At 43.9% G+C, this 15,345-nt stretch overlaps 1 protein-coding gene across 1 annotated transcript in view; it reads left to right on the top strand.

The window, feature by feature from the left end:
* Positions 1–15,345, top strand: part of RHOJ (ras homolog family member J) — a 98,438-nt gene that overhangs the window by 79,647 nt on the left and 3,446 nt on the right. Inside the window, exons 3-4 of the mRNA XM_003794436.3 lie at positions 5,264–5,428; positions 8,113–8,208. Coding sequence (XP_003794484.1) covers positions 5,264–5,428; positions 8,113–8,208 — 261 coding nt within the window. The remainder of the gene's footprint in view (positions 1–5,263; positions 5,429–8,112; positions 8,209–15,345) is intronic.

Raw genomic sequence — 15,345 nt, forward strand, 5'->3', positions numbered from 1 at the left:
AAAAAAAAAAAAGAAAAAAAAAAAAAAAAGAAAATGACATGAAGGCTATGGTAACCAGTTTGATGGAAGTGTTTCAGATTGTATGTGAAAACCCCACACTGTACCCCAGAAATGCATTAATGTACATAGTTACCATTCAATTAAAAAAAGAAAAAAGAAAAAGCCATTGAAGTCATCAGCTGGTACAAGTTCAAATCCCTCAACATCCCCCCCCCACTTCCCAGGTCCCGGTCCCAAGGAGACACATCTTTCATTAATCCAGACCCTTTCTGCAGTGCTTCATGGCTACAGCCAATGGCAAGCCCTCAACAGCCTAGGCACGGGCCCTCTTGAAAGGTATTACTTTGTGGTCCTGGTTAAATCAATCTGTCTAGACATTGATTTCTTTTTTTTTTTTTTTGAGACAGAGTCCCACTATGTCACCCTGGGTAGAGTACTATGGCATCACAGCTCACAGCAACCTCAAACTCTTGGACTCAAGTGATTCTCTTGCCTCACCCTCCCAAGTAGCTGGGACTACAGGCGCCCACCACAGTGCCAGCTATTTTTTGTAATTGTTGTTGTAGTTGTCATTGTTGTTTAGCAGGCCCGTGAAGGGTTCAAACTCACCAGCCTCAGCGTATGGGACTGGTGCCCTAACCATTGAGCTACGGGTACTGAGCCAACATTGATTTCTTAAATTATGAATTTGGCTGGGAGGGAAGAGGAAAGAGTAACATGCTGTTCTGAAACTTGAGCAGATCAGAATGCCCTGGAGAGCAGCGCCTCCCCCAGAGCCTGAGCTGCAGGGGAGCTGAGGGGTGCCTGAGAACACACATCTCTGACACACTCCCCGGGCTGCCAGGGCCTCTGAGGACCATACTTTGGAAACCACTGCACCAACTGCGGTCTAAGGCCTCTTCCAACCTGGAAATTCTATTGTCCTAACTCAGTCAGATAAATCTCCCACGTTATTCTATTTTAACGACCAGGAGAAACTTCTCCTGTCTCACTTCTACATAAATCTAATTGTCTTGTGAACTTCGTGAACTTCATTTTCTCTCCCCACATGGATTGCCTGTTCTTATTCACCTTGTACAGTTCATACAGCATCCTTGCTGGTGCTGTGTATTCAGTCAGCACCAAATCTTTTTAAATGGAATCACACCGCAGGACTAAGGTATCTACAGAAGAGATCCCGAGTGGGGAGCGCATGGTGCAGCCCAGTAACTGATGCCATCGGAATCACGGAGCTGCAGGCCCTGGCTGCCCTGATGAGAGGGCACCATCAGAGACACAAACCTCTCACCTTCCCACCTGGAGTCGGCCTGGCAACCCTGGGTCTTGCTACTTTTTCCATAAATGTAAACAGAAATCCTTTGATGGCCACTGGGGAAAGAATCAAATAAACATAATCATTTCAGAACACCAATCATTTCTTCCTACCATACATAGCTAGGCGTGACATTTCTCCAGACTGTTTTACTTGGGGTTTCAGCTATAATGCTTTAAATATACGGTGTCTGCTGCCATCTGGTGGCAATTTCAAGCAAATGCAGGCCACCAAATAGACAAACACACCAGGGGGTCTGAACAGTTCTTAGATTCTTGGGTAACCTATGAGTCTTATATTCAAGTTCCTAGACACTCGAGTTTTTAAGAAAGTACTTCATCTACCACTTAAAATTCCGATCTGTGGCAAATAGCGTGGTCACGATTAAGAGCTGGAGCTGGATTAAGGCTAGTATCTACTACCTGGGTGACATTGGTCCACTGTGGAACTTCTCTAAACCGTAACTTCCTCTCCTAGGAAAAAGTGGATGTTGATGGCACTGTCTTTCCAATGGCATTGTGAGGGTTCAGTGAGAATCCACGTAAGTGCTTAAAACAATGCCTGGGCTTTAGTAATATGCCCTCAGACACATCCTCAGGTCATTAACTGGAGAATGACAAGAGGCTGCACCAGTGCATGCCCACCCACCAGAGGTGTGCACACTGAAATTTCCAAGGCACTGCCTTCCAGCCACAGTGATAATGGTGATTGAAATTAGTTGCTCTCAACTCCAGGCCAATTAAATCAGAACTACCAGCTGCCCAGGCACACTCTCCAGAGATTCTGAACTAATTGACCCCACGTAGGGAGGCAGTCAGGGCAGGTAGTTGATTCTCAGGCCACCAGAATGTTTTATAAGCTCCACGGGTGATGCTAATGAAAATCGTGACAGTAAATGGCCCACAGGTCATCGGATGATCCCTGTGGAGTCCATTTCTCCCAGTCAGACAATAGCATTTAGTGAATAGTTGATGTGGAACAAGAGAAAAACACAATTAAACTCAAGTGGGAGGGAGAGAGAAGAGGGCAGAGAGAGGGAAGAAGGGAGAGATTGGTGTGCTCTCAGCAGCAGGCACACCTCCTGGGGGGGCAGGCCACAACTACAACTTGGACTTTACTTAACAAACACAAACAGTGTAACCTAATGGTCTGTACCCTCATATTCATCTGAAAAAAAATACTTGATGTGGAAAGAGCACACACTGGGAATGAGAAAAAAATCAACAGAGTGCCCGCTCTATTTGTGACAATCCAGATGGGGGGCAGCAGTGGCAGAGGGCAGGCGGGGTCACGAGCAGAGCACAGCCTAGGAAGGAGATTTCTTGGCTCATGACCTTATAGCTGCTTTTTGAGGGAACCACTCTCTCTGGAGGGAGGTGGAGAGTCCAGGGGAGAGAAGGTTTTCAGGCCCAGCTATAGAGAGGAGAGGGTAGGGCCAAGAGAGGAGTTATCGCCAACCCCACCGCCTGCTCCATCACAGGCACAACTCAGCTGAGTGCAGCAGAGCCCCGTTCCTCATCTCAGTGTTTATTCAGCTGTGCACCCAGCTCCTGATTTGCTTTAACAGAAGTGTAGTAAAGGAGCCACAATAGTGCTTTTAGTTTTCTAGTCAATTTTTTAGGATTCTACTTTTCAGCATCCCTGCCATTATGCATTACATTTTACTTGAGTACCTAAAATCTTTGCGTAGGCTCTAACAGTAGTAACAGCAGAGGCCACGCACAGTGAGCCCCATGCTCTGGGTACTTTGAGTAGCTAACAGAGGGATGGATGCGCGTCCACCAACCAGAGACACCCACACTAACATCCTGAGGGACTTCCCTCCAGCCCACCCGTGTGCATGTCCGTGTGCCCATGTGTGTGCTCGCTTCTTATGAAAACACTTATTCAAGTCAGTAGAGAGATAGCAAGGTTGATATTAAAAATGTACCTATGACGTACTAAGTTTAAACACATAAGTGGTATAACAGTATGAACTATGTAAAATTAATTCAAATAAATGTGTGTACATTATATACATAAATGAATATAAATGTTTGGGAGAACAATGTTCAGCAGTGTTCTCTGGAGAGAGGAAAAACTCTTAAGAGATCACGTCAGGGAGGTGATAAGAAACAGCTCTCACCTGCTCTGTGTACTTCCGAGGGTTTGCTCTTTTGCAAAGAACACATATGTGTGGGCGGCGCCTGTGACTCAACAGAGTAGGGCGCTGGCCCCATGTGCCGGAGGTGGTGGGTTCAAACCCAGCCCTGGCCAAAAACTGCAAAAGAAAAGAACACATATGTGTTTCACAATTTTTTGACTATTAGGAAGAGTAGTCATGGCCCTAATAAGTGGCATCTGACCTGTCTCTATGAACACATGTGTGTGACCATTGTGAGTGTGTAAGTTTGGTTGCATATATCGTGAAATATATGTGTGTGTGTGTACGTACATATGAGTTATACGTGGCACATGTGGACACACATATCATGTGGTGGAGTGATGTGTATATACATATGCTGTGTGTATGCACACCCACACATGAAGTTACTTTTGGCTTATGTGTTAACTTCTATGAAAACATACAAAACCTTCTATTGCCATAGTGTATTTTACCTGGAACCTCCTAAAATATTTAACATACAGTAAAAGGCATCTGCTGACATTCTCCCAGAGTTATGTGATGCAATATCTTCCTCTGTATTCACTGACTGTCGCTAAAACAGAAGATACGTAAAAATGTTATGGCACCAGAAACCCTCCAGCCAGAGCATATTCTGATCTGAAAAGTCCTAGGAGAGAAAGTAATCTGGCATTTTATTAATCTGGCCACTCTGTGGCCTTTAGGTAAGTTCAGAAACAAATCCCAAATGCTTTGCTCAGTGTGCATATCTCTTCAAATGTTGTGATCTCAGATTTGGTAACAATTCTTTCTTCTGTGTGTTAGTTTATTCTAAATTAAATTTTCAACTGTGTAAGGAGGGGATTTCTGTGCTTTCGTCAATGGCCCATCAATTTAAGTATAGTGTATTACATAAAACAGGATTCCAATTTAACAGAAGAATTCCAATAATCCTTATTGAATTATACATTTAAACAGACGAACCTTTGAATACATAGGAACAGAGGCAGAGCCACTGTTACCAGGGGATGGTTAGGGGCACAGTTGCAGTTACACAGGATAAAGAAGTCTCCACATCTATGGGACAGCATGATGACTCTAGTTAATAATACTGTATTGTATGCTGGAAATTTGCGAAAAGAGTAGATTTCTGGGCTCGGAGCCTGTAGCTCAACCGGCTAAGGCGCCAGCCACGTACACCTAAGGTGGCGGGTTCAAATCCCCAGCCCGGACCGCCAAAACAACAATGACGTCTGCAACCAAAAAATAGCCAGGCGTTGTGGCAGGCGCCTGTGGTCCCAGCTACTTGGGAGGCGGAGGCAGGAGACTCGCTTGAGCCCAGGAGTTGGAGGTTGCTGTGAGCTGTAATGCCACGGCACTCTACCCAGGGGGACAGCTTGAGGCTCTGTCTTAAAAAAAAAAAAAAAAAAAAAAAAGAGTAGATTTCTGGGGCTCTCACCATTAAAAAACAAAAGTTTTTTAAAGGAGCTGGGTGAGGAGAAGGGTATGTTAATTTGCTTGGTTACAGTGTATATATCAAAACATCACAGTGTGCACCTTAAATATATACAATAAAAACTAAAAATGAATGGGTGAGATTTATGATACCTAAGTTATATCTCAATAAAGCTATTATAATAGTTTTTAAGTTCATTTTAAGGGAGGGTGATATGTGATCTCTTTAACATAACACTGTAGCGTTTTCATGACTGATAGAGCCTTTATTTCTAGTATGTAAGGAACCCCCGGATTCCAGCGCAGGGAGAGGACGTGGGTCACACTCCACACAGTGGACACACCCGCTGCCCCCTCACCCAGCTGCAGACTCTCTTTTACTTTCCCCACAGGAGGACTACAACCAGCTGAGGCCACTGTCCTACCCAAACACGGACGTGTTTTTGATCTGCTTCTCTGTGGTCAACCCTGCCTCTTACCACAACGTCCAGGAGGAGTGGGTGCCCGAGCTGAAGGACTGCATGCCCCACGTGCCCTACGTCCTCATAGGGACCCAGGTTCAAAGGCGGCGAGGGGCGGGCGGGCTGTGAGGAAGGAAGGGCCCTGTTGGTTCCTCCCCAATATCCTGTCATGCCCAGCGCCATGGAAGTGTCTGCGACGAATCAGTGCTACGAACAGAAGTGCTGACCGTGTGCATGCTAACTTAGCCCATGGCTGGAAAGATAATACAGCTGTTTAATATGAAGCAAAAAGTTTGGATATGGCCTTTAAATTTCATGTCCATCTTTTTAAAAAATAACCAAGCAGATGAGTATAGTGGTACAGGTCTACCCCTGTGGTCCCAGCTACTTGAGAGGCCGAGGCAGGAAGATCCGTAGCGCAGGAGTTGGAGTCCAGCCTGGGCAACATAGTGAGATGAGAGAGAGAGAGGATTTTTCTTTAAAGAGACACCTTTCTGCCGCCCTGAATCAGAGTAATAGGGTAAGGATGTCAATTGCACCCATTATGTAATATTTTTTATATCTGAAATCCACAGTTGTTTTAAAATCACAAAATAGATGTGAGTCAAAATGACCCCAGCAATCCAGAATAGGCACGAGATTACAGGAACTCGTTAGGGAAACTTTGGAGAAGGAAGATTCCAGAAGAAATCCACCATTCTGTATGCCCTTTGAGCCCCGTGGTCTCCCAGATCTTAGACAAGTTAGAACAGATATAAACAAAATCATAGTGGGAAAAGCCTACATAGTGGTTTGAAAGCTAAAAAAGTCTCATAAATTTCCAACAGTGACTCACTTTCACCAAAACACAGTATTAAACATTGTTCCTACATTTTGTAGTTTTAACTGGTTCTTAGTTCTTTTAAAATCCACACTACTGTCCTAGAGACAAAGGGCTGTAATAACACCGAGATGATTTATTGTTATCTGTTTCATATGTTCTTTCTGTTTTCAATTTGACAGAGAAAAAATATTTTTAACATAAAGGAAAGAAAAATATTTCCTAAAGAAGATGTGGATAGATACACATACATGTATTTACTGAAATAGAGCCAAGGGAGAATTCACATATCCATAAATCAGACTATGTTTTAGGCCTGAAAGATATTTGTTTGTGTTAATGAGTTTTTTTGCCTTAAATTCCAGATGATAACGTTTGCCTATATTGATGGCTCCTGAATCCCTGCTGCCAAAATATGTGACCAGGATATTCGATCTCCTTTAAGAGTGATTCAAGCTGATTTTATAACAGATGGGCATTCATTAAATAATTAAGGCAAAAACACACAAACAAGTAGAGCTGAGCAATATGCTTAGAAATGGAACCCTCGGCTCAGCACCAGCCACACACACTGAGGCTGATGGGTTCAAACCAGCCCAGGCCAGCTAAACAACAATGACAACTGCAACAACAACAAAAATAGTTGGGTGTTGTGGCAGGCACCTGTAGTGCTACTTGGGAGGCTGAGGCAAGAGAATCTCTTAAGCCTAAGAGTTGGAGGTTGCTGTGAGCTGTGATGCCACAGCACTCTACCAAGGGTGACATAGTGAGACTCTGTCTCAAAATGAAAAAGAAAAAAGAAATGGAATCCTAATATATAGACATACTGATCCTTATGACATAAGCCCTTATAAAACTAATCATTAAAAAATAAGTGAAAAAAAAGATACATAAAACTAATCATGAAATAATTTAATTTTAAAAAGACATAAGCTCTGGGTGGCGCCTGTGGCTCAGTGAATAGGGTGCTGGCCCCATATACTGAGAATGTCGGGTTCAAACCTGGCCCCGACCAAACTACAACCAAACAATAGCCAGGCGTTGTGGCAGGGGCCTGTAGTCCCAGCTACTCGGGAGGCTAAGGCAAGAGAATCACCTAAGTCCAAGAGGTGGAGTTTGCTGTGAGCTGTGACGTCACAGTACTCTACTCTGTCTCTAAAAAAAAAAAAAGACACAAGCTCCTATGTGCCCACATTCACACCCATTTTTATATACCTGCATTCATGTACACAGTGAGATTTTGAATTAAATTATCAAACCTAATCCAGATATACTAATATATGCTATCTTCTAAGTAATTCTACCTTTGCAAAGATTAGTGCTTACTCCTTGACAAACCCTTTGAAAACTTCTCTTTGGTAAGAACTTGGTGGGACACCCCAAGGGAAAAAAATTAAAATTAAATTTTTAAAAAAGGAAAAAAGTAAGAAGAAAAATTCTCTCTAGGACTTGCCTTCTGGAGCTTATAACATATTTGTTAGAATATCCTCACAGGTAACAAATGTTTGCTCTTTTGAGGATGAAGCTTTTATTTGGAAAAGAAAAAGAAGATGAATTCAGAGCTAGGAATAAACTATTAAAAAAGGAGTAATATAATTTGGGATCCAATAAAGCATCATGTAAAATAATAAAACTGATGAGTTATCTTGTATGCCCTATAAAGAAGAATTTAGAAATGAATAGAAAATTTCAAAAACATCCAAGACAGCAACAGAATTGCTTGAGTGAGTCTTCAGCTCCCAGGGTAACTGCTTGGGAGGGGACAATGAAAGGAAGTCTGATGTATACATTGACAAAGAAATCGCTTTACTCTCAGACATAACATGAGCAGGTGTACGTGCTTCCTTAAAATTCAATAACTTCAAAGATATTCATGGGAAAAAAGACTCTATCACAGTTTAAAATATCTAGTAAGGCCTGAAAAAATAACTGAGCTTTTCACATGTGTGTTTTTTGCCAGATTGATCTCCGTGACGACCCCAAAACTTTGGCCCGTTTGCTGTATATGAAGGAGAAACCTCTCACTTACGAGCATGGTGTGAAGCTTGCAAAAGCGGTACGGTCAGATCTGAATTTAATTTTAAATGTATGCTGAGAAGAGAATCTGTCGTATGCTTTGGAACGGATGCCCCACAGAGGGGTTTGTTGGAAAGTGCAGTGACTTGAGAATCTTCTCTGCTTTACGTGGTCGCCTTCTTGTCAGCTAGCATCGCCTGCTTTTCATTAAGAAGAAACCTGGTGAATTCAAACAGCTAGAGCACTTACCACTTGATTTAGCAACTTCTAGAACATCTCCCTGCCATATTTAGTGTGAATAAAGGGAGTCATTACATGCATATTTGTAAATCTCACACTTATTAACCATGTAGCTCATTTAAATGACCCCATCAAAGACATTCTGTGGCTTTCTTGGGAGAGACTTAGATTAGCATCTGGCAGGGTTGTATTTGTTCAATTTTTCTTGCCATATAATGAATAGCCGCTTAGAAAACTTAGACTGTGCAACAGAAAGCATCTGGAAAATACCATACACCAAAAAGTAGCTTGCTCAGAACTGGGACTGATTTTGTGGTCCTTCCTTGATTTTTTTTTCTTTTTTTATTTGAGAGAGAGTTTACTACATTGCCCAGGCTAGAGTTTAGCGGCATCATCACAGCTCACTGCAACCTCGAATGCCTGGGCTCAAGCGATCCTCCTGCCTCAGCCTCCCAAGTAGCTGGGACTACACACACCTGCCTCCATGTCAGGCTAATTTTTCTATTTTTATAAAGATGGAGGGTCTCACTATGTTGCTCAGGCGGGTCTCCAACTCCTGCCCTCAAGGATCCTGCACCTCAGCCTACCAGGGAGCCACTGCACCCAGCCCTTCCTTTGTTCTTCAGAGCTTAACATGAATCATTAAACTTTGTTAGGGAAATGCTTTAGAAAGTATTTGCCAGACACCAAATCTCTGGCCTCCCCATTACCTCCAAGATGTGTGCAAAACAGCCACTAAAATGGATATGAGAGATGAAAGTACTTTCTAAAGAGCAGGCATATAAATCACATTTTCATAACCTGAATCTGATTCCTCATTGAATTAGTTACATATCCATTGACCCAGGCCAGAGATTTTTAAAATTTCCATTTTTTTTTTTTTGTAAGTAACTAACCCAGCAAAGTGCATGCCCCAGGCAGAGTTAAAAGTGACCTTTATAAGATAGTCAAGAATACATTAATTATGAATCCTTCATTTACAAAAGCGTAAGCACTTCTCTTACTAAAACTTGCTTATAAAGCCATGTGCAGGGGCTCGTGCCCCTAATCCCAACACTTGGAGGCCAAGGTGAGAATATCACTTAAGGAGTTTAAGACCAGCCTGGGCAACATGCCAAGACCTAATCCTCACAAAAAATAGAAATAAACAAAATGGTAGTGGGTGTTTATAGTCCTAGTACCAGGAAACTGAGGCAGGAAGATCATTTGAGCCCAGAAGTTCAAGGCTGTAGTGAGCTGAGCCACTACACTCCAGCCTGGAAATGGAACCAAACCCCATCTCTTTAAAAGAAAAAAAAAAAAAACTTAACTAGACGTAAGTTAAATAAGACCCTGCTTTCTCCAGGTGCTAAGCACGAGAACATCTCATTATTTTCTCTTTCCTAGAGGAAAACATTAATTGAGATACGAACTCTTCCTCCCTCTGTGTGCAGTAATGTCAAGGCCAACTAATACCAGACATTCCCAGAGTCCTAAAGATGCTGCGCACTTGCCAGCCTGGACGTAACCCTCTTAAGCAGATGGTGGTTTCCATCCTCACACATGAGGAAACAGGGTCTTTGGGAGACTGGAATGTTTGACTCACACAGCTCTAACAACAAAGTCAAAAACCCAAATCCAGCTCTGTGGATGTCCCCCCATGCACTTGACCACTGTGTCAACTGTCTTTCTCCAACTGCGTATTTTTCCACTGCTAAAGCAGTGCATGTCTACAGGTTATTCCCCTCAAATGCTTTTGTTAAGATGCATGAACATGGCCAGGTGTGGTGGTTCCCACCTGTAATCCCACACTCTGGGAGGCTGAGGCGGGGGGATTGCTTGAGCTCAGGAGTTCCAGACCTGATTTGTAGTCAAGACCCCATCTCTACTAAAAATAGAAAACAAACTAGCAGCGTGTTGTGACTGGTGCCTGTAGTCTCAGCTATTCGGGAGGCTAAGGCAAGAGGATCTCTTTGGCCAGGAATTTAAAGTTGCTGTGAGCTCTGACACCATTGCACTCTATTCAGGATAAGACTCTGTCTCAAAAAAAAAAAAAGGTCCATAAATCTGCAGCTCTGTAAGTAAGTGTAAGTGATTCCCAGCTGCATGTTTTCACGACCAGGAGATCCCATCAGCCCCACCAGCCTTGCTCTGCGTCTCGTTCCTGTTGCCCTGACCTCTGGGCCTGTCTTCCGCCCCCACGGTCAGCTTCCTCCTCTCACTTCTCATTAGGAAGTTGTTTTCCCGCTGAAAAGAAGTCATTCCAAAGTTTCCCTTCCATTTCAAGCTCATTTTAGGGACAGTGACCGAGCTGCCACTTTATAACCGTTTCTCAGTTTCTCTGAGAAACTCTTCTCAGATACAGAGGGAATCATGTGTCACTTACAAAATCCAGTTTAGAGGAAAATCAAGCAGGTATTGTTTACAGTTCATGTAATTATAGAGATGCTTTGAGTTTCTCTACTCCCTGACTTTTCTGTCGAGTGGTTTATGGTAACAGCTCGTGTGGGGGGGTGGTGTTTATAAGGTCCGAGACTTGGCGCTGCTCAGTCTTACTCCTGCAACAACCCCCTTCTCTTTCCTAGAGGAAACAGAGAGGTTAAGGTCACACAGCTGGGAGAAGCCAAAGGAAGAGATAAAATCGCTTTACCCACCCTCCCTTTTGCTTCCCTCCTATAGTGTGAAAAAGAAGCCCTTAGGTGTGGGGCTGTTTCTTTTTTATTTACTGAAGACTCATATTTTAATGTGCGAATTCTCCCCAGGACTTAAAGGCTTGGCAAGTTCAGATGTTTTGTGCCCAATTCCCTCGTCCAATACTTTTCAATTTCCAAAACATTTTTCGTCTACCATCTTTTTGGTTTCAAAAGGCATCATATTTTTAAAGGGCATTTTTGTATCACACATATTGATAATCCTTTATATTCCAAAGCCAACCATATTTACGTAAACATTTTGTTTTAACTTATAATAAATATTCATTGTTATCCCTTTACTTGTTTTATCCTCCATTTTCTTTTCTTTTCTTTTTTTTTGAGACAGAGCCTCAAGCTGTCGCCCTGGCTAGAGTGCTGTCGCATCACAGCTCACAGCAACCTCCAACTCCTGGGCTTGAGCAAGTCTCCTGCCTCCACCTCCCAAGTAGCTGGGACTACAGGCACCCGCCACAACGCCCAGCTGTTTTTTGGTTGCAGCCGTCATTGTTGTTTGGCGGGCCCAGGCTGGATTCGAACCCACCAGGTCAGGTGTATGTTGCTGGCGCCTAAGCTGCTTGAGCCACAGGTGCCGAGCCATCCTCCGTTTTCATCGTTGTTTTTTAATCCTCAGCCTACCTTTCCCCTTCTTTACAGATTTGCAAATGCCCATATTCTTGCTAGATTCATTCAACAATAGTTTATTAAACACCTAATGTGTACCAAGCACTATGTTGATGTTAGTTAGCCTTTAGGTCTACAATTCTAGTTCTTTTGCCAACTCTTCCCAGTTCCACCTGGTGCAGCCACACATGGCCTCAGGTTCAGACTTCCTAAGGGGATTTTCCCTATGGTGCTTTAGCATTTTTCTCTTCTCACTCTTTGCCCTCTTTGGCCCTCTCTGCCGTCTTCTGAACACCATGCCTTTGGCTGCTGTTGTCACTCTTTAACTTAGCACTTGCTAAGTTTCCTGCTGGGTTTTTTAAATGCACAGATAGGTTTAAAGCAGCAGAATTGCCACAAAAAGTCCTGTAATCAATGTTCAATCAAGTTAATCAACTAGAGTCTTAAACACCCTTCTCCTGCCTGAAAGAGTCTCTGGTACCTGCCTTGTTTGTGTGCTGGTCATTTCCCCTTCCTGCCATGGTCACTGAAAGACGTCCACTTCACCATTGGCATCTAGGTAAGAAGCACCCAGGAGAGGAGGGACACAGGTAGACAGAACATGCCACCTGAGTGAGCACAGGGACAGACTTCCAAACGAGGTATCAAGGCCCCAGAGAGGAGCGAGACACTAACACACATTCGGGGGAGGAGGATGGAGAAGACTTCTTGAAGTAGGTGACACCTGAATCAGGTCTGAAGGCTGAGGATGAGTTTGTCAGATGAAGAATGTTAAGGAACTGGGGGCAGAGATTCCAGACAGGGAGACCAGTACGTGCAAAGACGTCCTTTAAAGCATGGGGAGCAAACCGCAAACTGACCAGGCCAAATTTTACCCACAAAGGTTGTGCATTTTTCATGCAACTTAGTAGGCAACATTTAACACTTTTGAAACTTTGCATAAATACACTACATTTCTGGCTTCTAAACAAAATTCAGGTCTAGCAACTGTAAGCAGCATCTCTTCATCAAGTGAAACTTTGAAACAGTTTTTCAGATGAGCTGAGTCTGCCACAGTCCCCACCACTCCATATTGCCCATCATCAGGCAGCATTCTTTCAGACGAGCTGAGTCTGCCACAGTCCCCACCACTCCATATTGCCCATCATCAGGCAGCACTCTTGCATGACCCATGCTTGAGTTGGTGCCTCTGCTGTACAGTCTCCAGAAGCTCAGGAGCAAATCCATCCAGCCCAGATGGGCCTGTCCTCTTTCAACCATCTCATCATAGTGCTGATGTGTTGAGATAGAATTGCTCAGTTCTTTGTCTTTTTCTTAGCTCTGCATTTTCCCTGTCTGTGCACACTTCCTGATTCTCAAATAAGGACTAAAGAACTTCTCTACTGGGTAGCACCTGTGGCTCAGTTGGTAGGGGGCTGGCTCCATATACCAGTGGTAGGTGGTGGGTTCAAACCCAGCCCCAGCCAAATTGCAACAAAAAAATATCTGAGCGTTGTGGCAGACACCTGTAGTCCCAGCTACTCAGGAGGCTGAAGCAAGAGACCTACCTAAGCCCAGGAGTTGGAGGTTGCTGTGAGCTGTGATGCCATGACACTCTACCCAGGCTGATAAAGTGAGAATGTCTCTGCAAAAAAAAAGAAAGAACTTCTCTACTACTGGTGTGTCTTTAGATGCCAGGTGACTGTTTATTCCACCAACGTCTTCTCATTTATAGGAAATGCCTTCCCTTCCCTTCCCTTCTCTCATCGCCCGCACTATGTCCGAAACAGCTTCTCCCATTTGTTCGTTAGTTTGCTCTTTAAGCCATGACTTTTTTTTTTCTAGACACAACCCAGCAGAGTGATTAAACCCCTGGTCAGGAGACAAACTTTCAAATCTCTGCCACTTTCTTAGTTGTGTGGCCTTCGGGAGGTTACTTCAGTTTCACCAGCTGTAAACTGAGGATGCTGAGAGACTTTCCTCATAAAGTCCTGAGAGGACGAACGAGCTTATGTATCGCAAGGTGCAACTCAGCCAACCATGGCTGTTAAAGCGTGTGCCTCCCGGACACATGGGCGGCGTCTCTGCCTTTATCATTCCTGTTTGCATCTGTCTTCCTCTGTGCGACATGTCCGACATGTCCGGACGTGGTCGGACACCACTGTTCTCTTCCACATAATCACTTGTTATGAGTTTGATTATTCATTAGTAATCTCTTGTCAGAGTCCTGTACTTTCTATGCATCTCTGATAAACTTCCCAGCTTTGGTGACAGTAAGTTTTAACTACTATTAAATTATCAGAAAAGTGATCTCTCAGTTTACACCCTCAATTTCTGCTTTTTTCATGAAAAGAAGTCACTGATAAAACACGTCCTGTATCTAAATAAGACTCCTCACATCCCGAGCTCTCAAAGGTGGCTTCTAAATATCTGGCTGTGCCAGTTGTTTCACTCCAGCAGATAAAGGTGCTGCTGTACGAAATGCCGTCTTTCCTCGAGACACTTTTTCTATCCACTCCACATCTGTAAGAGCACAAACGGTTGTATTCACAATTGCTCTAACACGGCCATGCCTCTTCCCTGAACCGAAATAAATTCTTCCCTCAGAGCGCTTGACACATGCCAACAATACCGACCTCACAACCAGGTTCTGTTTCTCACACGTATTTTGGCTACATTTCCTGGAACTATCAGCACAACACAATGTTGTATTAACTCAGTTACACAATGATGCCTTTCTCTGATGTTTCAGTATCTTCAGAGATGTCTGAATTGGGACGAACAAGTTAGGACTCCTCCTGCCCCATCGAAAGGCAACCCTGCCACACAGCCAGCAGCACACAGGGAGAAGGGGGGCCCCGGGTGTGAGCGAGCTCAGCCCAGCTCTCCTGGATTTCCAGAGTCAACCAAAGACTTGCCGTCATTCGTGGGGAGGCATTCCAGGTGGCACAGCACCATAGCACTTCCTGGGTATTTTTGCAGCGTGACAAGATCTGTCACAATACGAGCAGTCGAGCTGGTCACAGACCCACCTTCATCAGACCCCATGCTTCCCAAATGTGTCCGTATCCAGCATGTCCTGTATCTGTTTTTAATTATATGCATTTATAAAAGTTATTTCCTAATCTAATAGCCAAACCACAATCAAAAAGAAAGTCATAAAAGAGATTTTCAACACCCAACATCTTTTCTTTTGGTATTTTCCTTTGGCTCACACAGTAACCATTTTTGTCAGGGGGAGAAAAAAGTACATAATATCTGTTAGAGAAGCTAGGAAATAGTTTCTGGGCCCAATCAAAACAATTCTATCGAAGCTTAGTTTTCCTGTCTGTGGCCAGTAGCTTATGCAAATGTTGGGCAAACCTCAAAAAAGTGGGTGGGCTCATTTCACCAACTGTGTCCTCCATCACTTCCTGGAGAGATGAACCATCAAGGTCACAGTGACTGTCATGGAACAAGAAAGAGAACATGCGTCAAGAGACCCAGATTCTGGCTCGGCGCCTGTGGCTCAAGTGTCTAAGGCACCAGCCACATACACCTAAGGTGGTGGGTTCGAATCCAGCCCAGGCCCGCCAAACAACAATGATGGCTGCAACCAAAAAATAACTGGGCATTGTGGCGGGCGCCTGTGGTCCCAGCTACTTGGGAGGCAGAGGCAGGAGACT

The sequence above is a fragment of the Otolemur garnettii genome, unplaced genomic scaffold (genome assembly GCF_000181295.1).
Source record: "Otolemur garnettii isolate 467f Iridium unplaced genomic scaffold, OtoGar3 scaffold00081, whole genome shotgun sequence".
NCBI classification, from domain to species: domain Eukaryota; kingdom Metazoa; phylum Chordata; class Mammalia; order Primates; family Galagidae; genus Otolemur; species Otolemur garnettii.